Here is a 24919-nt window from a genome sequence, read left to right as displayed (position 1 = left end):
AGAAACTTTAATCATGTTCTGATTTTTGTTAGAGTACTGTTATGAAAGAAGAAGATAGGAACAAGAACTCTGGGTAGAGTTTCTGGAGTTTAACCCTTTACGATTTAGATACGTATTTTTACTCTTTACCACTTAGATACATATGTTAACCCTTTACCACTTAGAAACGTATTTTTACCCTTTACCACTTAGATACGTATGTTTACCCTTTACCACTTACATGCGTATTATACCCTTTACGACTTAGATACATATTTTTACCCTTTACCACTTAGATACGTATTTTTACCCTTTACCACTTAGATACTTATATTTACCCTGTACCACTTAGATACGTATGTTAACCCTTTACCACTTAGATACATACTTTTACCCTGTACCACTTAGATATGTATTTATACCCTTTACCACTTAGATACATATTTTTACCCTTTACTACTTAGATACGTATCTTTATGCATTTGTAGTCACTCAGGAAGCTAAATTTTATAAAAGGCCTTTCTTACGAGATTCAAGATTTTAAGGCTTCATTTGCAAACCCTAGATACTGATGAGCAGCAAACAGCATAAAACCTGAAAGACTGCGAGTTACTCGCAGGCTGTTCTGGTTTTATGCTGTTTGCAAAAGCCATTTCCACTTTGCTTCTTATGGGGGAAATTTAGCCATAATCATTTGCTAAATTGTAAGTACTTTAGATTGGGATGCTGGGACACACTGTGGCTCCTTACATGTTGCAGCCTCAGACAATGAAGGACCTAATAAATGTCACAGCTGCAGTAACCCTTTATTGATATTGGTTTACAATCAGCGAATTCATCAGTGTGAACAGTCAATAAATGTTGCTTTATTTGAGTATACACTACACAATCAAATTGAATAGCTGGATGCAAAATAGACAAAAACTAAGTTCAGTTCTCAGTTTTTCTCACAATTTTATGAATGTGGCTGTTGCCTACTGTATTGGGAAATATGGTGTTGTTTTGACAAACACTGAAGAAACTTGCAATCTTTTTCTTTTGCTTACAAACACTTTCAAATTGAGATAAAACATATATAAAATTATCATTTAAAAATTCCATCGACAATGTAATTCCATAGATCCTGATCACCAGTGAAAATGTACAGTGACTACATGAAATGAAGCTTCAGTGACTGAAACAAGGACAGATACACATGGCAAATGGTTTGAGTATTTTACCTTTTAATTATATGGCCTCATTATGGTTCACACTTTAATCCTTGCCAGGCTTGGAATTTCCAATTTGTATGCACCACTCTATTAAAATAGGTCTCACTCTTTGTTTCCCCATTTTCATTTGTTGATGTTTTTGCAAATATAGAGATAATAAACTGATATTTGTATAGTTATCCCCACGCTTTTTGAAAAAAAGGTGGGAATATTGTGGTTATCTCCGCCGTCCGTCCGTCTGTCTGTCCGTCCGTCCTGGCCACTATCTTCCCTACACTAAAAGCACTAGAACCTTGAAACTTACACACATGGTAGCTATGAGCATATGTGCGACCCTGCACTATTTGGAATTTTGATCTGACCCCTGGGTCAAAAGTTATAGCGGTTGGGGTGGGGCCGCGTCAGAAATTATCACTCATTTTTTTAGGTTATTTTACATTTACTTCTTTATTTCTACACCGATTCACTTCAAATTGATACTGGACCTCTCTTATGACAATACGGTCAATCTCAACCATGCATGGCCCCATTCCCAACCCTGGGGCGCCCCGCCCACATAGGCCACACCCACCAAAAATTTCCATTTACTATAATTTTTTCATTTCTACACGGATTCACTTCAAATTGATACTGAACTTTTGTTATGACATTAGGGTCAATCTCAACTATGCATGGTCCCAATCCCAACCCTGGGGCGCCCGCCCACATAGGCCACACCCACCCAAAAATTCCATTTACTATAATTTTTTCATTTCTACAAGGATTCACTTCAAATTGATACTAAACTTCTCTTATGACATTAGGGTCAATCTCAACTATGCATGGCCCCATAACCAACCCTGGGGCCCCGCCCACATAGACCACACCCACCCAAATTTGCCTTTACTATAATTTCTTCATTTCTACACCGATTCACTTCAAATTGATATTGAACTTCTCTTATGACAATATAGTCAATCTCAACTATGCATGGCCCCATTACCAACCCTGGGGCGCCCCGCCCACATAGACCACACCCACCCAAAATTGCCTTTTACTATAATTTCTTCATTTCTACACCGATTCACTTCAAATTGATACTGAACCTCTCTTATGACAATACGGTCAATCTCAACTATGCATGGCCCCATTACCAACCCTGGGGCCCCGCCCACATAGACCACACCCGCCCAAAATTGCCTTTTACTATAATTTCTTCATTTCTACACCGATTCACTTCAAATTGATACTGAACTTCTCTTATGACAATACGGTCAATCTCAACTATGCATGGCACAATTGCCAACCCTGGGGCGCCCTGCCCACATATGTCACACCCATCCAAAATTGCCTTTTACTATAACTTCTTCATTTCTACACCAATTCACTTCTAATTGATGATGAACTTCTCTTATGACAATACGGTCAATCTCAGCTATGCATGGCCCCATTACCAACCCTGGGGCACACCAAGGTCAAACATTCGGCGTGGGGATACGCGTCGGCCTCTGCCGCGCCATTTCTAGTTTAACATGCAGTTTTACTTGTTTGTGTTTTTTTAAGCTACTGCTGCTTTACGTTAACTTCTATTAATGCAAATATAATTTAACACATTTATACGATCCATGTTATAAAATTTGCTAATGTCATACATGTAGAATCTATTTTTAATTCCATGACAGTAATTCTTCCTTAACTGCTCATAAACTGGTATTGCTTTTTAATATATTAATCCACTGTTGCCTCTTGCCACTGCAATTAGTTTTCATTAATTTGTCAATCAAAAAGATTTGATTAGCAGACATAGCAAAAGCTCGTCGGCCTGTCAAACATCGCCGATGAACATTTTAAAAAGACATATGGTGAAATGCCAGATTGTCCGACCTACTGTCTGGTATTTTTGCTTCCTTAGCTTGTTACCCACTTGCAGTTTTTACAACAACATTATTTCCTTCTTTGCGGTTCATGATATTTCCAGAAATAAAAGATCATTTTCAAAATACATACTGCAGCATCAATAAATCCAGAGAATGATATACCAAACATTAAAGAAGCATCTAGAGATGCCGCCAAAGCCAAGAGCAATTACTTTTGTTGTTGTGTAAAAGAAGATGAGTAAAAATTAAAGAATAACACAATGTTCATTTTCTCGTGTCATTAGCTTATTTTTGGTTGGGTCACTTACATTACGTTGGTGTATTATCGCTCACAAAAGGTGTGTTTCTTGATTTACTCTGTTTTAATTTTACCGTAAATCTACGAATATAATATGCACTTTTTTACCTGCCGATTTTTTCTTCAAGTAGGGGGTGCGTATAATATATGAGTTTAGAGCAGAACAAAAATTTCCTGTGCAAATTTTCAACTTAATCGCTGTTATTCGCTTCGCAGCAGCCATTTTGAACTACACCATTACATCAAAGGGGTGCAACAGGGCTCGCGCTGTTGTTCGCCATTTGACTTATTTGCGAAAATATTGAGAATTTTGGCTCAATAAAAATCTTATTTGTGAAAATGCGAAAATCTAGTAAAATTTCATTGAAAACATCCGCCATTTATATCGGACTGGTTTTCTATATTTGTCTCTTTGTTTTAATGAAAATGTAGGCAATTCGAACAGTAAACGAAACCCGGTCTGTACCCGATTATGAGACATAGCTTGACCTTATTGATATTGAAGTGCGCATGGTAGCTGGCAAATACATTGAGCTCGCTAACACATGAAATGACGTTGTCGAATGAAACGTGAGAACGGGAGGAGCTATCGGAGTATATTGGGTCATCCATGCGCAGACACTGTATACTTTGAATACACAGTTAATATCGTCGTCTGCCTACAAAATAGCGACTGGACGCTAAGTCGTATAAAGAGATTAGCAAATGAAAAAAACCAACTGACAATACCCGTAAATAAATATTTCTTAGCTGACCACTATTTATCTTTCTAGCGCATATTTACCATATCTGAAGTAAAGAGTGGTAATTAAATAATACGTTTTATAATGCTAATAGAGTCTATAACACCTGTCTGCCGATTGCCGAATTAAATTGAAATGTGATAATTAATTAATTTGTTTTTTACTCCCAAACTAGCCTTAACTAGAAATGGCGCGGCAGAGGCCGACGCGTATCCCCACGCCGAATGTTTGACCTAGGTGTGCCCCAGGGTTGGTAATGGGGCCATGCATAGCTGAGATTGACCGTATTGTCATAAGAGAAGTTCATCATCAATTAGAAGTGAATTGGTGTAGAAATGAAGAAGTTATAGTAAAAGGCAATTTTGGGTGGGTGTGACATATCTGGGCAGGGCGCCCCAGGGTTGGTAATTGTGCCATGCATAGTTGAGATTGAGCGTATTGTCATAAGAGAAGTTCAGTATCAATTTGAAGTGAATCGGTGTAGAAATAAAGAAATTATAGTAAAATGCAATTTTGGGCGTGTGTGGTCTATGTGGGCGGGGCCCCAGAGTTGGTAATGGGGCCATGCATAGTTGAGATTGACCGTATTGTCATAAGAGAGGTTCAGTATCAATTTGAAGTGAATCGGTGTAGAAATGAAGAAATTATAGTAAAAGGCAATTTTGGGTGGGTGTGGTCTATGTGGGCGGGGCGCCCCAGGGTTGGTAATGGGGCCATGCATAGTTGAGATTGACTGTATTGTCATAAGAGAAGTTCAATATCAATTTGAAGTGAATCGGTGTAGAAATGAAGAAATTATAGTAAAGGCAATTTTGGGTGGGTGTGGTCTATGTGGGCGGGGCCCCAGGGTTGGTTATGGGGCCATGCATAGTTGAGATTGACCCTAATGTCATAAGAGAAGTTCAGTATCAATTTGAAGTGAATCCGTGTAGAAATGAAAAAATTATAGTAAATGGGAATTTTTTGGTGGGTGTGGCCTATGTGGGCGGGCGCCCCAGGGTTGGGATTGGGGCCATGCATAGTTGAGATTGACCCTAATGTCATAACAAAAGTTCAGTATCAATTTGAAGTGAATCCGTGTAGAAATGAAAAAATTATAGTAAATGGAAATTTTTGGTGGGTGTGGCCTATGTGGGCGGGGCGCCCCAGGGTTGGGAATGGGGCCATGCATGGTTGAGATTGACCGTATTGTCATAAGAGAGGTCCAGTATCAATTTGAAGTGAATCCGTGTAGAAATGAAAAAATTATAGTAAATGGAAATTTTTGGTGGGTGTGGCCTATGTGGGCGGGGCGCCCCAGGGTTGGGAATGGGGCCATGCATGGTTGAGATTGACCGTATTGTCATAAGGGAGGTCCAGTATCAATTTGAAGTGAATCGGTGTAGAAATAAAGAAGTAAATGTAAAATAACCTAAAAAAATGAGTGATAATTTCTGACGCCGCCCCACCCCAACCGCTATAACTTTTGACCCAGGGGTCAGATCAAAATTCCAAATAGTGCAGGGTCGCACATATGCTCATAGCTACCATGTGTGTAAGTTTCAAGGTTCTAGTGCTTTTAGTGTAGGAGGAGATAGTGGCCAGGACGGACGGACAGACGGACGGACAGACGGACGGACGGACGGACGGACGGCGGAGATAACCACAATATCCCCACCTTTTTTTCAAAAAGCGTGGGGATAATGACAGCAGCGTATTTTATTTAACTAGATCATGAAAAACACGAGCGGTTTGATTGTATTTTAAGTTATATTAAAGTATCGAGTGTGTAACTCGAAAAAAAGAAAAAGTAATTCATCTAGACAACTATAAAAACAGAAGTAACCATTTTGTCTTCTTATTACTTTATTATTAATAATTATTATCGTTCCGAATATTGTCGAATTGAAATAAATGTGAAAACAAAAAACAGCGTCTCTGCTTAATTCTTTTGTAATTATGACTGCTTGACCCGGATGTCAGCAAGAGGCCCGTGTGTTATCGGTAACAATCAATGGTAATATAAACAATAGACAGAGATATTTATTATGCAACTGTCATAACAACAGCACTTTAACACATCCCTATCAAAATACCGGGGTAACAGATAGTTGACAACACCAAATTGATTTGCTATTTTCACAGCACAAAAAAATATTGACACATTTTTTCGGAAATGGCGGATTTCGGACAATGATTTTTTTTAGTGCGTATTTTACTCGGATTTTCAATTTTTACCGATAAATTTTGACCAAACTCGGGGGTGCGTATTATGCACGAGGGCGTATTATATTCGTGGATTTACGGTATTATTCAGTGATTCATTTTGAAATCTTCATCAATGAGTCCCTGGGACTCCCATATTTTGAAACAATTGGTCCAAACTGAAAACAATAGGTCCCAGTTTGTGTCTTTGTAAGTTCGTTACAAAAAATCTACTAAACCTGATGTGCCTTAGCCAGGGGCTCTTTTATGCAATTTTACAGCTAAAAACAGAAATAGGTTTATAGCAAGTAAAATCTTTATTTGTTTTACTTTAAATAACAAACAGTGAAACATGTGACATCTTAAACAGAGAACTTTCGACATCTTTAACAATTTGGACTGACTAGAGTTTTAATAAATTGGATGACTAGTGTTTATAATTTTTTGGTCAAAATAAGCCCTTTCAAACAGTTTGACAAAAGACAATTTCTGCTTTGGTCAAAAGGTTTACACCTTCAATAAAGATTTAGTGTAACAACACTCATACTGTATTTAAGATGTATAGCCTTCTCGCCTGTTTTTTTTCCTCCAAACAGGGAGAGCTTTTTCCATAAATTCATTCCTGGCAAGATTGCACAACTTAACTCTGATAATTAGTTTCTCTTGTTTCCCTACAGTTAACCTGTTCCTGAATTTGGTCAAGACCTTATTCTGTACAGAAAAAACCCTCTCACATCCTGCATTATGAACAGCAGATGTCTGTTTTGTTATATGTACTTACATTCTACGTTACATAGGACGGAATACTGTACGATCTGTATCACTATTATGTATGTACCATAAAAGATGTTATTTATTTCAGAACTTGCAAATTTTAAATTGTCACTTTAGAATAAACAACAATGATCAATTAATCCAGAAAAGTATAGTAACATCGCTTTACTCTATAACTGTCTGCGCTCACAACAGACTAACGCAAAATGTGTTTTCCGCCGTTTATTCTTCAAATTAAACCACATGGTTTACATCGAGGCTGCGTTATCGATAAATATCTACACAGCGAGTTTAAATTGTTGAGGATCAATTTTGAAAACCTTTCTGGGTGGCATTTTCTTCATTTACCATCCGGGACAGCCAATTAAACATCCAACAAACTTTTAATAAAACGCCGTAACTGATTGGATAATTGCTATATTTCAACCAATCAAAATACGCGTATTACTTTCCGAATGTAGTAATGTTACTTCCGTTCTACTTTTCAAAACGGTGTTTACATGTGTTTCGCTTATCTCCACGAACGAACTCTGTATCATGTTCAACTTTGACGATGTTGAAAATCGGAGTTTTTAAACAATGCGTCCTGAGTACGCACATGTTTGAGAGTGATGCGTCCCCAGAAAAAAACGTGCGTCTGGCACAGGGGACGCACAGCAAAATGAATCACTGATTATTAATGTTTATTTATTCAATTAGTTTAATTATTTGCTTTCTTAAATCAAACTTGCCTCAGACATTAGTGGTGGCATCATGGATGACGTAAATTACTAACAATGATATTAATGTCTGATAGAACAAATAAGACATTAACTCAACAAGATTTTAACTACGAATGCAATTCTTGATAAAACTGTTACTTATAAATACTTTATTTTCACGGGCAATCAGTGTTGAATATTAGTGAACAAAACATCAAAATAAGCCATCAAATGTATGAACTGAATTTTATCGCGAGTTCAATAAACTTGTCAATTGCGTCTTCGCTAATAGCCCCCACTTCCAGCAGTTTGCTAGTTACATTTTTGCGAGTTAAACAAAACAATAGTGCCAATTATCAAACATACCCCCTGTTTGTTACCACAAAGGTACTGATTTATTGCTTTGTTTGTTGACACGTTATTAACTACCGTCCATGGTGCGGCATGGTGTTTTTACTAGTAGCCAGCGCAAACTGGCAGTATGTCGCGCGCAAAACCTAAAATCCTCCAAATTGTATTATGAAAAAGAGAAAAAATTATTCCAAGAAAAAAGCATACTAAATTTTTTTCAGGTTAATATTTTCCTGAAAATGTAACTGGTTAACTGGTTGTTTCGATAGGTAAACCGGCAACCACATTCGAGAGGAACATTATTTTAGTTAAATAAAGAGTTTTCTCTTTTCTTTATTTGGATTTTGAATTGTTTTTGAAGAACAAGGGAACTAATAGCCATATTTGGCAAAAAGGGTAAGATATTCTGACAAATGATAGTTGGATTACTTTCTTGGATTGTTTGGAGTTAAACAGTATTTCAGTCATATCACAACAGTCAGTTTACCCACTCACACTTTCATATCACCACAGTCAGTTTACCCACTCACACTTTTTCAGTCATATCACCACAGTCAGTTTACCCACTCACACTTTCATATCACCACAGTCAGTTTACCCACTCACACTATTTCAGTCATATCACCACAGTCAGTTTACCCACTCACACTTTTTCAGTCATATCACCACAGTCAGTTTACCCACTCACACTTTTTCAGTCATATCACCACAGTCAATTTACCCACTCACACTTTTTCCTTAAATACCCGGTAGTTGGTTTGCCAGTTACTAACATGATAACTGCCCTATTTAAATCAGAGGAGGGGGGAATGTAGTTCTTCTTAGATGCTCTGATCTTTTATAAGTACATACGTACAGCTCAGAGTTCTTCTTGTTAACCGATTTTTTAATGTAAAAAAATATTTTATCACGTATGTCTATGAAATCGCGTTTAATCAACCTTATATATCGTAACAAACACGAATCTGTTATCACTGACATCAATTTGCAAGTGATTTGTGGAGAAATAATCATAACAAAAACTGTATACAAAAAACGTTATCAAACCGAAAGCCGAAGTTTTTAATTTATGATTCAATCTATCTTTCGGATGTACCGGAGATGGTCGTTATATTACGATTGTTGATTAGACACAAGATCTATCTCGCCGAAGATTCCGGTGATAGTCTATAGCATGTTTTCGAATTCAGAAATTGGTCAGAATACTCGGATTTGTCCATTGCAAAAACAGACACATTTAAATGAACCTGTGAAGTGTTTAAAACTTTGGATTAATATCAATATTATGCGAGCATTCCATATCAAGTAAGTCTGTGTTATACACTAACTCATCTGAGATTTCAAGGAGTCAAACAATTAAGACACTTTTTTGACGATGCTGGAACAGCAGCGTCCAAGGTTTGATAACCAGTAAAAAAAATCTTCACAATTGCGACCTATGTAAAAGACCGAGCCAGTCCGATTGAGATAACTCGATTTTTCAGTTACTTCCCTTGGCATTCGCCACTGCTCGTTGATTTTCATTGATAACATTCTCCTAGCAGAGTTGTCGTTCGTGTTGATAAAGGTAAATATTAATAGAACAGCATATCCTGGGGAAACAGATTCAATAAGTGTATCAGAACGTTAATTTCAAATTAGTCAATTTACATCCATTTTATTTTTATAGACCAATGAAACAACTATATATTTTCTCTATTTTGTTTGATATTTGTTCTCGATTTAGTAAATAAATTGCGAATAAAAACATGTAAAATTAACTTTTTACGTGATCACAAAACTAAAGAATGCGAACGATTTCGAACCTGCAAATTGTAATGATATGCACTGCTATGATATATATAGATAAAACAACATTTCTTTGCGTAATTGTCTGTCCCGCTAGCGCAGTGGTAAGGACGTTCGCTTTTTCACCTTTACGACACCGGTTCGATTCCCGCTCCCGGCGCAATGTTATATTTTGCTTGTTTTGTGGTCACCATTCCTGACAGTTGTTTTTTTCCGGAAATCTCATCCCCCCCCCTCGCAGCATTTGACCATATAACAAATTAAAAAGTATTTCAGTACAAAACAAATAGCTGGAAATTGCAGCTATCATTCAAAATTTGTCCCAACTGTCGTCAATCTAATCTTATTAGGTAGGAGTGCTGGACACACTTCGGGTCCCAACATTATGCAGCCTCAGCGCAGAGGTAACTCATTACCTTGGAAAAACACAAATACACACACTGGGTGCAGCCTAGGCGCGTATAGACTCAAACAAGGCTACAAACTCAAGTGCGGGCACAATCATTTAAAATTTACATATTGAATACGATATTCAAACAGAAATTACACAACCACCTATAATTTAGTGTTCATACCATGTTTGATATTTCGTTCGATTGTTAGATTTCAGCATATACATGTATAAGGTCATTTCGCTTTTAGTTAACTTATCCATATGTTCGTGGGCGAACTCGGATAGTCAAGTGCTCATACGATTGAGCTCACATGGTCCGGCTATGTGCTCATACCTACTTTCGAGAATCATCATGAATGTATTGCCATACCTAATGAACAAGAATGTGACCCGCCTCCCAGTTTCGCTCAATGGGTCAAGTTACCCACGGGTACTACTTCCCCGTACCCCTAAACTTTTTTTCGTACCAAAAATGTTTCGTACGCAAATTTTTTTCGTACCAAATTTTTTTTTTTCGTTCCCAAAATTTTCGTACCCAAATTTTTTATCGTACCCAAATGGTTGTATCAACATACACAATTGTGGTAATATAGATAAACTTAAATTGATGTTTTATATCCATCCTCTTCAAAAGCATCCTCACACCAGTACTGCCAGTACTTTGATTTATCGTATTGTTTGGTTATAACACATGTCAATGCATGAAATGTTACATTTTTATTTTATGATTGTTTTCAGATCAAAGTTCTAAGTGACTGCTGTTCAATATTTGTTATATCACATTGCAAAATATTCAACACATTCCAGTATTATTAAAATTAATAATAAGCTTAATATAATTAACGCAAAATAATGTTAAGTTTATTTTTATTTCATCATTTGATTTTTACACCATGATGGCATGAAAACATCCAATAAACAAGAAATGTGTTTGTCAGAAACACTATGTCCCCTTTTGTGCCGCTTTGAATCTATATATTTGACCTTTGACCTTGAAGGATGACCTTGACCGTGACCTTTCACCACTCAAAATGTGCAGCTCCATGAGATACACATGCATGCCAAATATCAAGTTGCTATCTTCAATATTGCAAAAGTTATTGCAAAGGTTAAAGTTGGGGCAAACAAACACACAAACAGACAGGGCAAAAACAATATGTCCCCCACTATAGTGGTGGGGGACATAAAAATGTGTAGACAATGTTATGCATGAAAAGCACAATTTCCATGAGGGTTACACCATGTTGCCATCGTGAGTCTTTTAAGTAACTTGCCACGAGTTTATCGTGGAGGAGTACACTCTAGGAACCAATTAGTGTGGTTGGTATGACAAATTCCTACTAACTGCAATAAACCACTGAAATCATCGATTGATAGTTACACGGGTTATTCACGCTCAAATGATTTACCACCGGTCCCATCTTCATTACATTGTGGTCATAAAAAGTTCATTGTGTAAACAATTTCGGGCATTGTGATGATTTTATAGTAATGAGAGACTGTTTGGCGAAGCAAGTTTACAGTAGCAAAAATATCAGAAGAAAACGGCCACGGACAGTGTTTCATAGTTTGTATGTTCCCTATTACTACACGCACAGACAGCAAAAGGGGAACCAAAATGAATAATTTTGGATTATTTCATTTTTGTCCATGTGTTCAGGCAGAATGATTGATGGCCCATTTTTCGGATGCACAAAAGTTCGGACATTCTGATCTTGCGAAACAAACAAGGAAATCAAAGGATTTTTTAAAATTCAAAGATGATTTTAAAGAAGTCCAACGGACTACCTCGATACAAAAACAAGGAGTCCGAGTCTCATTTTAAGGAAACTCGGACTCCTGAACTACCGCTGTAAATTGTTTTAACTTGCGCATTATGGATATATTTACGATCTATTTGTGTTTATTTAAGCCAGAAAATAGTTTATGTGACTAATATTTCATCAAAGCCCCGCCTCGATTCTGGGCGGCATCTTTACATGAATAAACGTGTAATCAGTTGCAACTCTCAGCAACCAGGAGGGTCAATAGCTGGGAGTTGTATTAATAATTATTGCAACTAAGGGATTGGTTTTATTAACAGACCCAACACTAGATATGATACAGTGCCAGGGATTGTACCCGCTATGCTTATTGTACTCTGCCCCTATCAACTGGGCTAGCCTGCCTGTTCTTCAGATCAATGAAAACCGCAGAAAAGGCCTTAGACCTATGGCTAACTTACCGATTCTGACCCAGAGTCGCTGTGTCTGAAGTGCTTGCTGAGCTTTTCAGGAGACCGCTTCAACTGACCAGGGATGCGACTAGCCGATGGATCGTTTGTTGACATTTTGCCGAGCAATTCAGATGGAAGAACAATGTCAGGATGCTGATTGAACTTGCAGAACCATTGTACTGGAATATAGCAGAGAAATGGTGTTGTAGGAACAATTAGTTAAAACAGTAACTGCTAAGATCTGAACGATAGCTTTTTTAAACTTGTTAAAACTTGAAGTTGGCATTTCCTTGCCTTAGATTTCGGAATATTTGATAATATTATTTGCCAGAGGCTCTATTATGGCTCACTTGGTCATTATTGACTAGGGTACTACTTAAATGTACCCCTGGTACTTTTAAGTATACTTAAATGTATCCCAGGTACAGAAAATATACTAAAATATACTTGGGAAGCTAAATTAGTCTTTGTTGGCTTTTTTTTCAAATTCATTATGTTGATACCCATATTTATGGCAATTTTCTGTAAAATGTCTTCTATATTATTGAAACTCCTGCTCAAAAAAACGTTTTAGGAAGTTTTTTATGGAAGAGAATTTTGTTTTGTATTCCATAGCACATTTTATGACATTGAATTTACGGGCTTAAAAATAAAACAGTCTATCTTCGGGCTTCATAAGTGGGATTGCCGACTGTAAATTTTGATAGGTGGTCTGTGGTCATTGTATATGTTGGTTCTGTTCCTGTATGGAGTAAAAGTGTAGGTAGCGACGTCGTTGATTGCGGCTATACTGGATTTACCTTCTGACGCAATGTAAATATGAGGTTTATAAAACAGTTTGTAAATAAATTAAAATGAAAGGAATTTTCTTGAAATTCGACACCGATGTAAAAGAAAGATTGAAATGTCAATTTTTCATACTTAAATGCTCTAATAAAGCGCACAGTTTCTGCAAACTGCTCTTAAAGTTGAGACCCTGCAAAATTTTATTTCTTCAGCAAATTTATGTGTTTATTTAACGCAGCGAGATTTTTATTTTATGATAAACCTATATACAGCCTGTATTACATATCTAACTCTAAGAAAGTGGCCTTTTGACAGATTATCTGTGAATTTACAGATTATCAATCTGTACATTTACAGATTATTGCAAGAAATATTTAACAAAACATGTTTAACATAACAAGGGCATTTTTATGTTGAAATTTTTCAAGTACATGATTCATAATGGCAGATTATGAACTTCTTTATTCAAAATGTTGACTTTAAAATTCAATAAAACACATATTATTGTATGTATCTTACTGTTACATTACATATGGGTAACATCCCCATAGCCATTAAGACATATCTATTAATATATAGTCAGTACAAAATATATTTATCAACTCTAAAAATTCTAAAATAAACGTATCATTAACAAATAAAAACTGTACATTTCTTCATATCAGCATATTCCAAGAATATATATAATCATTTCAATTAGTAAACTATATTTATCAATGCCATGGATTTTTGACTACCGAGCCTCTTTCGGATTAATTAAATGGACATGTTGGTATAATATACGTACAACAGCAGTTCCCCGGGACAATCGGCTAAGCAAATGCGTATTGGCAAGTAAACAATTATTGAACATAAATCGAGAAATTGTTCACAGCAATGGAATAAAATGATTCAACACTTAATCAATAAAACACGGGGATTGAACCTGCTAAAGGCCTTAATAAAAAACACGAATGCTTGGTGAAACTAAATTATCTGAAAATCATGTATACAATAGGTCGAAATAAACACACATTATTGTTGCATTAACTAATTTTGCTGCACAACTGACACTTCATGGAATACCTCTTTTCGCATGTATCACATAAATGCATACACATTCTAATATAAATTAGCATGGATTTAGATTGAAGTCACATATACGAGGACTTCTAAAGACACAGTTCTAACTAGGCACATGACAGTTCTATATTTTTTAAGGTTGAAAATAATTACACGTTTTGACATTTGGAGCAGAAATTTTTACTCTGAAAAACGTTTACATTAATAAATATTAGGTGATTATCTACGCAGATGTGATGGACCATTGCATGTTAACGATTATATGTGTCTTGTTCTGATAAAACTTGATATAATACACAGATTAGCTTGTGCAGTCCGCACAGGCTAATCAGGGACGACACACTTTCCGCCTAAACTTGATTTTTGGTAAGGAGGGACTTCCTTGAAACTAAAAAATACCATAAAAGCGGAAAGTGTCGTCCCTGATTAGCCTGTGCGGACTGCACATGAATTAAGCCCAGTTTTCTCAGAACAAGACACATATCATGACATTGCTCATTCGGTAAATCGATTTATGTCAGCCCAGGAAATCGTCGATGCATTTAATGTTGAATGACTAAAATCCAAAATAAGTATTGTGTACCGGAATGGATTTTTTTTTCATACCGCTGCATTGATATCTGCCTGATATAACACTGCCTATTATATTCTTTTATATCAGTTCAACCGAAAGTTCTTATATCAATCGATGATAGGAGACAGGTCATACTACTCAGAATCAACTATAAAGTAATCATTTTTAATAAATTCTAATCAGATTCAACAAAACAAACAATTTGATACCAAGATGTAATATATTTTAAACACAAAATGCAACACAAACAGCAAACAACATGTTTTATAAATATTAAGCGCAAGTGCTCATGATGTCATTATTAACACGTCGAACGACACCAATCACATTCTTTCCCGCTAAAATGCAGCTTTTTAGTGATTTTTTTAAGAAGTAATATTAAAAATGTAAGACAAGATCAAACAACGCTGGTTTAATGATGAATGCAAACAAAAGCGGGCGGACTATTTAAGAACAGTTTATGAATATAATTTACAAAAAAATGAAAATTCGAGGGCTGCAATGCTTGCTTCGAAGAAAGATTATAAGTATTTTTGTAGACAAACCAAATCAAGGTATAAACATGCACAAGGCAGGCAAATGAATGACTTGAGTCGTAAAGCGCCACGCGAATTTTGGAAATTATTTAAGCAGAAATCACCAGCTTCGAACGCGGAAAATGTATCGATTCACGAATTTTATGAATACTTTAGAACTTTATCTTCTGACACTGATGTCAATGCTAACAGTAATGAATATGACGAATTCTTACAAGAATTCGATCGTATTGAAAACAAGCCCAGCTCATATCCGGAACTTGATAAACCTTTTTCATTAGAAGAAATTAAAAAAGGGATAAAGCGTCTTAAGTCTAACAAAGCGGCCTCACATGACAATATTATTTACGAATATTTCAAAGAAACAATCGATTTTATAGCCAGACCTTTAGAAATATTATTTAACTACATTTTAGATACTAAACTATTCCCAAAAAGCTGGTCGTCCGGAGTGATTTTACCAATTTATAAACGCGGAAATGTTTCCGACCCTAACAATAACAGGGGCATCACGCTGATAAGCTGCTTTGCTAAATTGTTCACTGGAATAATAAATGAACGTTTAAAATCTTGGGCAGAATCATATGATATCATAACGGATGCACAATTTGGTTTTAAACCGAATTGTAGCACAGCCGACGCAATTTTTATTCTCAATGCCTTAATCGAAAAACAGCTGCATAATAAACATAAACTCTTTTGTTGCTATATCGATTACCGGAAAGCATATGACGTCATAAATAGGGGGCAGCTCTGGTACAAAATGATTCGATCAGGAGTTGATGGCAAGCTTATGGCTATTATTCGTTCGATGTACAATGAGGTGAAACTGCAAGTTAAACACATGAGTTCCCTTTCTGACTTATTTAGTAGCAACGTTGGACTATTGCAAGGGGAAATAACATCGCCGATCATGTTCTCACTTTTTGTGAATGATATAGAATTCAGTCTTCAAAACGGTTTAAACGCTGGTATAACACTTGATCAATTATCGGTTTATCTACTCCTATTTGCGGACGATGCAGTTATTTTCTCTGAAACCAAAGAAGGCTTACAGCAATCTTTAGACAACCTAGAAATTTATTGTAATAAGTGGAACTTAACTGTAAATATTGATAAAACAAAGATAATGGTTTTTCGAAAGGGTGGTGTCTTGAACAAAAATTATAAATGGACATTCAAAGGCAATGAAATTGAAATAGTTAGTAACTTTAACTATTTAGGTATCGTCTTATCTAGTGGCGGATCATATATACCAGCCACAAACACCTTGTATGGTAAAGCGTCAAGAGCAATGAATAGATTGTTTTCTATAACAAAAGAGATGGTAGTCCCAATAAATATCATGTTCAAGTTATTCGATTCATATGTTGCGTCAATTTTGAATTATAATTGTGAAGTATGGGGGTTTATAACTGCCGATAATATTGAACGTGTTCACAGAAAATTCTGTAAAAGATTATTAAATGTAAAGATGTCAACTAATTCATTGTCATTGTATGCGGAAGTCGGTCGTTTCCCTCTAATAATTGGACGCTATTTAAGAATTGTTAAATATTTTCTAAAACTATATCAAACAAAACAAAGTAACTGTATTTTACACACTGTTATAAATATGCAAAGATCGGAAATTGTTCAAAGAAATAATACAGTGAATTGGTCATCAAAAGTTCGCGATATACTTAACCATTCAGGATTTGGAGATGTATGGTTATTCCCAGAATCTATTAATATCGACAAATTCATCCCTTTATTAAAAATAAGATTGCGAGATCAGTATGTAGCTGAATGGAGGACTAACATTGATTCGTCAACATCGTTATATATATATAAAGAATTGAAACCTACATTCGAAAGGTCATCGTATTTAGATTTAATTGAAAACAAAAAACATAGAAGGATTATTGCCAAAATGCGTCTCTCATCTCATAAATTGTTAATTGAAACAGGCAGACATCATAATATTGACAGGAACGAAAGAATATGCCCCTTGTGTAGCTGTAACGATATCGAAGATGAGTACCATTTCATACTAATATGTCCGTTATACCTAGAAGAAAGAATCAAATATATCCCAGAATTCTATTACAAGCGACCTAGTATGTTCAAATTTATTAAACTCCTTAATAGTAGTAAGAAAACGACACTTAGAAAGTTAGCCATCTATTGTATATCATGTTTCAAAAAAAGAGATAACACTTTGTTTATTATCACATGATTGTTAAGAAGAACTATAGCTTATACTAACAATTGAGTGTACTTTGCTTGGTACATGTTGTTTGTTAACCATGGATGTATCAAATGTGGTTATGTTTTTATATGTATTCCATGTCACATTATAACTTGCAATTAGAGCACTCTCACTCTCCAGTGATGAGTGATTTATGAATTGATGAATGTAATTTATACAATGTTATTATTTATATTCATCACGCATGTCTGTAACATTATCATGTATTTGTATATGACGATAAGCTTGTTATGCTTAAGTCAAAATAAAAAATTCTGTTCTGTTCTGTTCTGTTCATTAAAAATGTATACATATATGACAAAAAGCTATCAGGTTAATCTGTAATAAGTGATATTTTGCCTAAAATGGTAAAGTATGGAATGCTGTCCGACTTTGTCAGAAATATGCGACTTAAAAAAAATTCAAAAGCTAATAACTCTCTTATACATGGTCCAATACATGGTCCAATCTGACTGAAATAAAAGCATTGTACTGCAAATTAAAATACCTTTAATATGATATATAATATGACATATCTGCTTAAACTTTTTTTTTAAAGTCCGATATCACTAGTGTAGGCGGCACATTTGTTTACACTACAGTCTAAATTGGCAGGGTATGTGTTAGTATATTTTCCATTCTCCATTTTTGATTCAATGAAGTTTGAAGGACTACCTTAAAATCATCTTTGTGTGCTCCCTGAATTATGTGAGGACTCCTTAATTTCAAAAGTAGAGAGTACGAAGTTAGAGTCAAACGTTACTGCTAAAAAGTAAAACATGGGGTTTGGGATCTTTCTGATAACTTGACATGTAATTCGGATTTTAATATATTGCACCATATAGAAAACAAAAGAACATAGTATTTACATAAAGCATATATGTTTTGATAAATATTTACCCTAAGAGCTGATGAAAGACACACAAATTACACAGAAATATGTATCTTCATATTTTTCATCACAATCATTGAGGCGTTTTGTGGTGCGCTTGGGCGATCTAAAATATAGGTAAGAATGCACTGATATTTTAGGTGGCACGCTACCATAAACTTTTGCAACTTCTACCAGTAGCCGGCCATACGTATCAAACCTGTCAGAGGTCGCCGTGGTGTTATGGATATGGTGTCCGCCTAACGACCGGGAGGTCACAGGTTCGATCCCCACCGAGGGTGCGTTCTTTAGATCTCCCCCATAGACACCAAGTACTGGTTCTAGGCCCAGGAAACGGACTCGAGAGCGTTTATATAAGCCTTAGGCTTTCGATGCAATCGAGCTAAAATAAATAGGTTTAAACTAATTAAACTAAACCTGTCAGAGAAAAAGGAAGAATCAAGCCCGTGGACCTTTTCTAAATTGACCGAATTTAAAAAAATTATTCATCTGTAGAAAAATCATCATAATTGTGAACACGTTTGTTTGTTGCTATATGACAATTCTTTGAGCTACTAGTATTCCGTGTGACGCTTGTCTGAATATTGTTGTTGATGTTCAACACGTATAATTATTCCGATGTCACGTTTTAAATGTCACGTCTGAATTCTATTTGAAACGTTTGCTTATTCTAGTAAGCGAGAAATAATATATGAGACATGTTCAAAGCGATGTCTTCCAAGTTTCTTGTCCTATAAAAATACACAAATAAAAACTTAAAATATTACGAAGCGATATTGTGACGTATCGATACTGTCGGGTTTAATTCCACTGTTCATTGAAATTTTGCAACGATAGCGGCGAAAGCTGCACAATTTACACAGAAAGTTTACATTTCTGAAATGCTTTCTTAGAATGCATGCTATAATGGTTTACAAACAATAACAACATAAACAGCAACAAATCAAGAACATCGACAAAGTGAATAATAGTTCATGCATATTAGATTTCTTTTGTGCAGGGCACTTATTTGCGAAACACTTTTTTATTTTAGAAATTATTTATTTTATAGCAACATTACAGAAGCTCGCGCGATTTCGTTAAAACATATTATCGTCGTTTCGTACTTTAATTGTTAAGTTTCTGTAAAGCCTACATAATATGAGAGTAAAGTTTGATATATTTCTTTGCTAATCACAGGAATCACATTGGAGTAAATGTTTTAAAAAATCTACGATATAAATGTCATTTTGTCAACTGACGTAAGGAGGTTATTTATTTTGTCGAGGAATTGTGCCGAGTTTGTCGCAATTAACGACGCCACACTTGTGGCACGGAACCGGTTCCCTGGGCTCGGTAGCGCACAAGACCCTTGATAAAAAAATAAAAAGGTGGCAGACTGTGGGACCTTGGCCCGTATTCACAAACAGATTATTAGAATAGTATATATGGGCCGTGCTCTGTGAAAAGGGGGTTGAATGCATGTGCGTTAAGTGTCGTCCCAGATTAGCCTGTGCAGTCCGCACAGGCTAATCAGGAACGACACTTTCCGCTTTTATGGTATTTTCCTTAATAAAAGTATCTTCTAAGCAAAATCCAGCTTAGGCGGAAAGTGTCGTCCCTGATTAGCCTGTGCGAACTGCACAGGCTAATCTGGGATGACACTTTACGCACATGCATTAAACCCCCTTTTTACAGAGCAGGGCCCATATATAAGAATAAAAAATAGACTCAGACCTACATATGATGCGTCACAGTTTGAATATATACAGGCTTAAAATTGTGCTTAAGTCATGAAACAAACTGTTCTATAATAAATAATGATGTAATTCTAGGTTTTAAGTTACAAGCTAGCCCTAACTTTTAATTACTTATAGAACATAACAGTTTTAAGAATAATCTTTAATTGTTTACTTCAGTCAAATAATCGGTTGGTGAATGTCGTGCAATATGTTACTCATATTAAGGCAAACATTTTCAGACCGGAGGCGGGATAAGTCATTCCAGGGGAAGTTCCCTGTACTTCTTCACATGTTGTTGCTTCCCGTACGATGCCTTTCCAGTGAGGATTTTTAGCAAAAGTGCCTCATTGTTATGTTGTTGTTTTTTAATGTGTTATTATGCAAGTAATTTATCGAGATTGCATTTGGCTCGAATGATCTGTATATAATCGATAAAGCAGATTGATTGTATTATGCCGATATTCATAATAGTCACAATTAGTCACAATAAATATGAGTGTAAAGCCCTAAAACAGACTGTTCCTATCTGACCCCAGTAATACGAGGTGATCGTTAGGTATTACAAATTTAACCTTTTTTCTAGTTTAAATAATTAAGAACGTCGTTCGTTGACTAGTTAATTATGCTCGATTGGTCATTTTCGGCTCGAGTACTACTTGAATGGATCCCGGGTACTCTTAAGTATACTATAATGTACATCGGGTACGGAAAATATACTACAACGTACCCGGCCAATTAAGACTGTAGCCGAGTTTATTCCCGCCCAAAATCCGATATCGTACAACGCGCTACGGAATATATAAGATAATTCTTTGTGATTAAAACCTGCCTAACATGCTTTTTTGAGTAGGAGTTTGATTTTATAGAGGCCATTGTACAAAATATTGACATACAATGAACACAATTAATAAAAAAAAACAGCCGCCAACGCCCAATTTCTCGTTAGAATTCATGGGTACGTTTCAGTATATTTTACGTACCAGGGTTACATTTAGCTATACCGCTATTTAAGAGGTACCGTTGTACATTTAAGTAGTACAAGAGCCGACAATGACCAATTGAGCGTAAGTTATATCGTAAAAACATGTTGCAGAGCATTTAACTAAATCATTGAAGTAAACCGCTGAATGGAATCAAGCATACTCTAAAAAGTTGAGAAACAAACTTCTTTAAAATGTTACATTTGGATCATAAGCGCCCAAACATATACCATGTAATAATCAAATGACGTCGTTTGTCAGAACGTATTACATCGTGATCTGGGAAAGTAATCCATAATACAATTAATTGCGACATTTTATCTGGTGTCGGCAGTTTAGTGCAGCTTTGACCCTTTGCCACTCAGAAGCAAATTGAAAATGGCTATGTGCAAACAGCATACAACCCGAACAGCCTGCGAGTAACTCACAGCCTGTTCAGGTTTCATGCTGGTTGCTGCTCATCAGTATCTAAGGGTTGGAAATTAAGCATTGAATCAAGTAAGAAAGGTCTTTTATTAAATTTAACTTTCTATGGGACTACAAATACGTCAAAATGCGTATCAAAGTGGTAAAGGGTTCAGTGACGGCTTACACCAACAACACTATCGCAAACTTTGTAACAACAAATTGTAGGAAATTATTTCCAGTTTGACGTGGTCTGTATATAAATGAACTGCGATTTTTGGCTCCGACACGCACGAATTAATAACGAGTTCGTATTTGGGTAACCATTAAACTATTGTTTAAAAGGAGGTTAACAACGATAAAGTTAACAAGAGGGCCTAAAAGGCCCAAGGTATCCCCCGCAACATATGCTTTGTTTGAGGATGGGTGCAAATTGGACGGATGAACATAATGAGAGATGGACGGACGGAGGACAATAACACAAAACTAAGACAAAGGAAGGTTCTTAAGCCTTCACAATTCATTTAGGTGGATTAATGCGGGGATATATTCATACCAAGTTTCAAAGAAATCCGCCAAAGCGCTTCCAAGATATGGCTCCGGACACAAAAATGCCTATAGTAAAAAGCATTTTTTAGAGATACAAAGGGCCATAAGTCTGTTTTTAACAGATGGTGTACAATGCCATTTGGCGTGCATCATCCTCTTATGCATATATATACTCATACCAAGTTTAAATGAAATCCGCCAAAGCACTTCCAAGATATGGCACCGGACACAAAAGTGCCTATAGTAAAAAGCATTTTTTCAAGATACAAAGGGCCATAAGTCTGTTTTTAACAGATGGTGTACAATGCTATTTGGCGTGCATCATCCTCTTATGCATATATATATACTCATACCAAGTTTCAATGAAATCCGCCAAAGAACTTCCAAGATATGGCTCCGGACACTAAAAAGCATTTTTTCAAGATACAAAGGGCCATAAGTCTGTTTTTTTCACAGATGGTGTACAATGCCATTTGGCGTGCATCATCCTCTTATGCATATATATACTCATACCAAGTTTAAATGAAATCCGCCAAAGAACTCCCAAGATATGGCTCCGGACACAAAAGTGCCGGACGGACGGACGGCCGGACGGACGGACGGACGGACAACGCCAAAACAATATCCCTCCGCCTCTGGCGGGGGATAATAATGCGAACACAACTTTCTTACAAAGGTCGCTGTGAAGTAGTGAATATGATGTCCGCCTAGCGACCGGGAGGTTACGGTTTGGATTCCCACTGCATGAGCGTTCTTTAGATCTACCCTATAAACACCAATTCATGCGACTACCCAGGAAACGGACTCGAGAACGTCGGCTTTCGATTCAATCGAGCCAAAATAAATAGATTGTGCCAGTGCGATGAAACACCTTCCAAAACAATACGCAAATATCGAACAAGTATTCTACTAAATAGTATTTCATTCTTGGAAAATTCTGTAGTTTGCTTTGTAAATGGGGTATTTATCCAACATGTGATCTCTATCGTGTTATAATAAATATTTTAATCGGAAATTAGTATGATTATAAGAATTCGATATGGAATTTCATCTTAAATAACCGAGTTTTGAAATGAATAATGTTAGTCCATCGTAAGATAAATACATTTTTATGTATACATTGAAGATTTCGGGGTTCTGCAAAAATTTGACTATATATATATATATATATATCACAACGAACACATACAAACTTATTCTGCAGGGGTTACCGCATTTGAACGGTCAACCCAAAGCATTTGGGCATTTACGGAGAGCCGCACACGTGGCCCATCATTCATAAAACATTGAAACGCAAATAAAAGTTAGCCGCATTGCATTCTTAATTAAATGAACATGTTAACCCTTATATTTTATTTATTTTTTATTTCTACAATTTAAATACTCAGTGAATGGATACAAACCAGATCAATATGTACGTATGTTTCAGGCATAATGCAATCAACTTAAAACAAGCATCAACACAATCTCGTTTTCGAAAAAAAAAATTATCGAGACATAGCATAACATAGTAAAATCTTCTTCGCAATTGTTAATAATGCATTAAATCAGAGTCTTTTCAGAATCAGAGGCAAACAATACAGTCAGAATTAAAAAAAAAATCATCGCATTATCGGTGTTTATACACAACATAAAAAACGCGAATAATAAAATAACAGACGGAAATATATCATCTCTACAAATTTTAGTGGCAGATATAGATTGTAATCTGGTATTGACTAGGTGTAATAATAGCAGAATATACGCGTTAATAAACAGAAGGGACGACACGCGCGAGTTTGACACCCGCACAGCGTGTGGGTAAAGTCTCATTTGCAGATACTTAGCGGCAGCGCTGCCACATGTGGTACAACAGATATGCAAATCAATCGTGATACATCGACTATCTCCGCAATCCTCCGCAAAAAGGCTGATTTAAGCAATAAATCGTCAGCTGATCCATAGTGCTATGCAAATAGACTGCATTATTATTCGCTGCATATTTTTAGTGAAAAAATTGTTTTTGTTGTTGTTGTTATTTTATGAGACGGGTCCCATCTTGTTTTGTTTTTTCAGTATAATATATCCTGTGCTTCATATAACATTTTTAAATGTGCATGCCGTCTAATATCACAAAAATCTTAAACTTATCACAGCAAGTTTCAGAAACACATATTCCATTTTTGAACAACTATAGTATGACATATGGTCCCAACTACACGCTAATCGATAAGCATATCTTAATGCATAAATTTTACCTTTAATAAGTACATTTCGATATACTACCGTATATGACAAAAATTGGAAGAATATTATATGTAAATATATCAACAACAGTTAGTTCGACGTTTTCTTTCGACTGTTTCCTTATTATCAAAACTCGTACACTGTTCATACTCGAAGTAAATTATTAATATCGCAAGATAGTACACTGATATTTTATTTATACAATTAATGTATATTAAAATATGATTTTCATTATATTTTTTACTAAAAGAATCATGCTAAATTCAAATAAAATTGCATCTAATAGATAGTATACTAGTGTATGCCTGCGGAAATACTGTACACGCTTATACAAAGATGCTGGTACATGTATTTATTCACAATAAACATTACCCCAGTTCATTACTATAATAACACTACCCAAAGATCGAAGCTTTCGACATTTCCATTGCCCGAAAGTAACAATTTTGCGTACAGAAGCTCTT

At 35.9% G+C, this 24919-nt stretch overlaps 1 protein-coding gene across 4 annotated transcripts in view; it reads right to left on the bottom strand.

Moving 5' to 3' along the window:
* The window catches only part of LOC127848382 (oxysterol-binding protein-related protein 3-like), a 102598-nt gene extending 83968 nt beyond the window's left edge, over positions 1-18630 (bottom strand). For all 4 annotated transcript variants that reach the window (XM_052380815.1, XM_052380817.1, XM_052380816.1 and 1 more), the window contains exons 1-2: positions 18583-18630; positions 12504-12673 (exon numbers count right to left, since the gene is read on the bottom strand). In XM_052380815.1, the coding sequence (XP_052236775.1) occupies positions 12504-12608 (105 nt within the window). In that variant the 5' untranslated portion in view covers positions 12609-12673; positions 18583-18630. The remainder of the gene's footprint in view (positions 1-12503; positions 12674-18582) is intronic.
* Between the last annotated feature and the right edge of the window lie 6289 nt (positions 18631-24919).

The sequence above is a fragment of the Dreissena polymorpha genome, chromosome 10, assembly GCF_020536995.1.
Source record: "Dreissena polymorpha isolate Duluth1 chromosome 10, UMN_Dpol_1.0, whole genome shotgun sequence".
Classification (NCBI taxonomy): domain Eukaryota; kingdom Metazoa; phylum Mollusca; class Bivalvia; order Myida; family Dreissenidae; genus Dreissena; species Dreissena polymorpha.
This window is presented reverse-complemented; position numbering and strand designations above follow the sequence as displayed.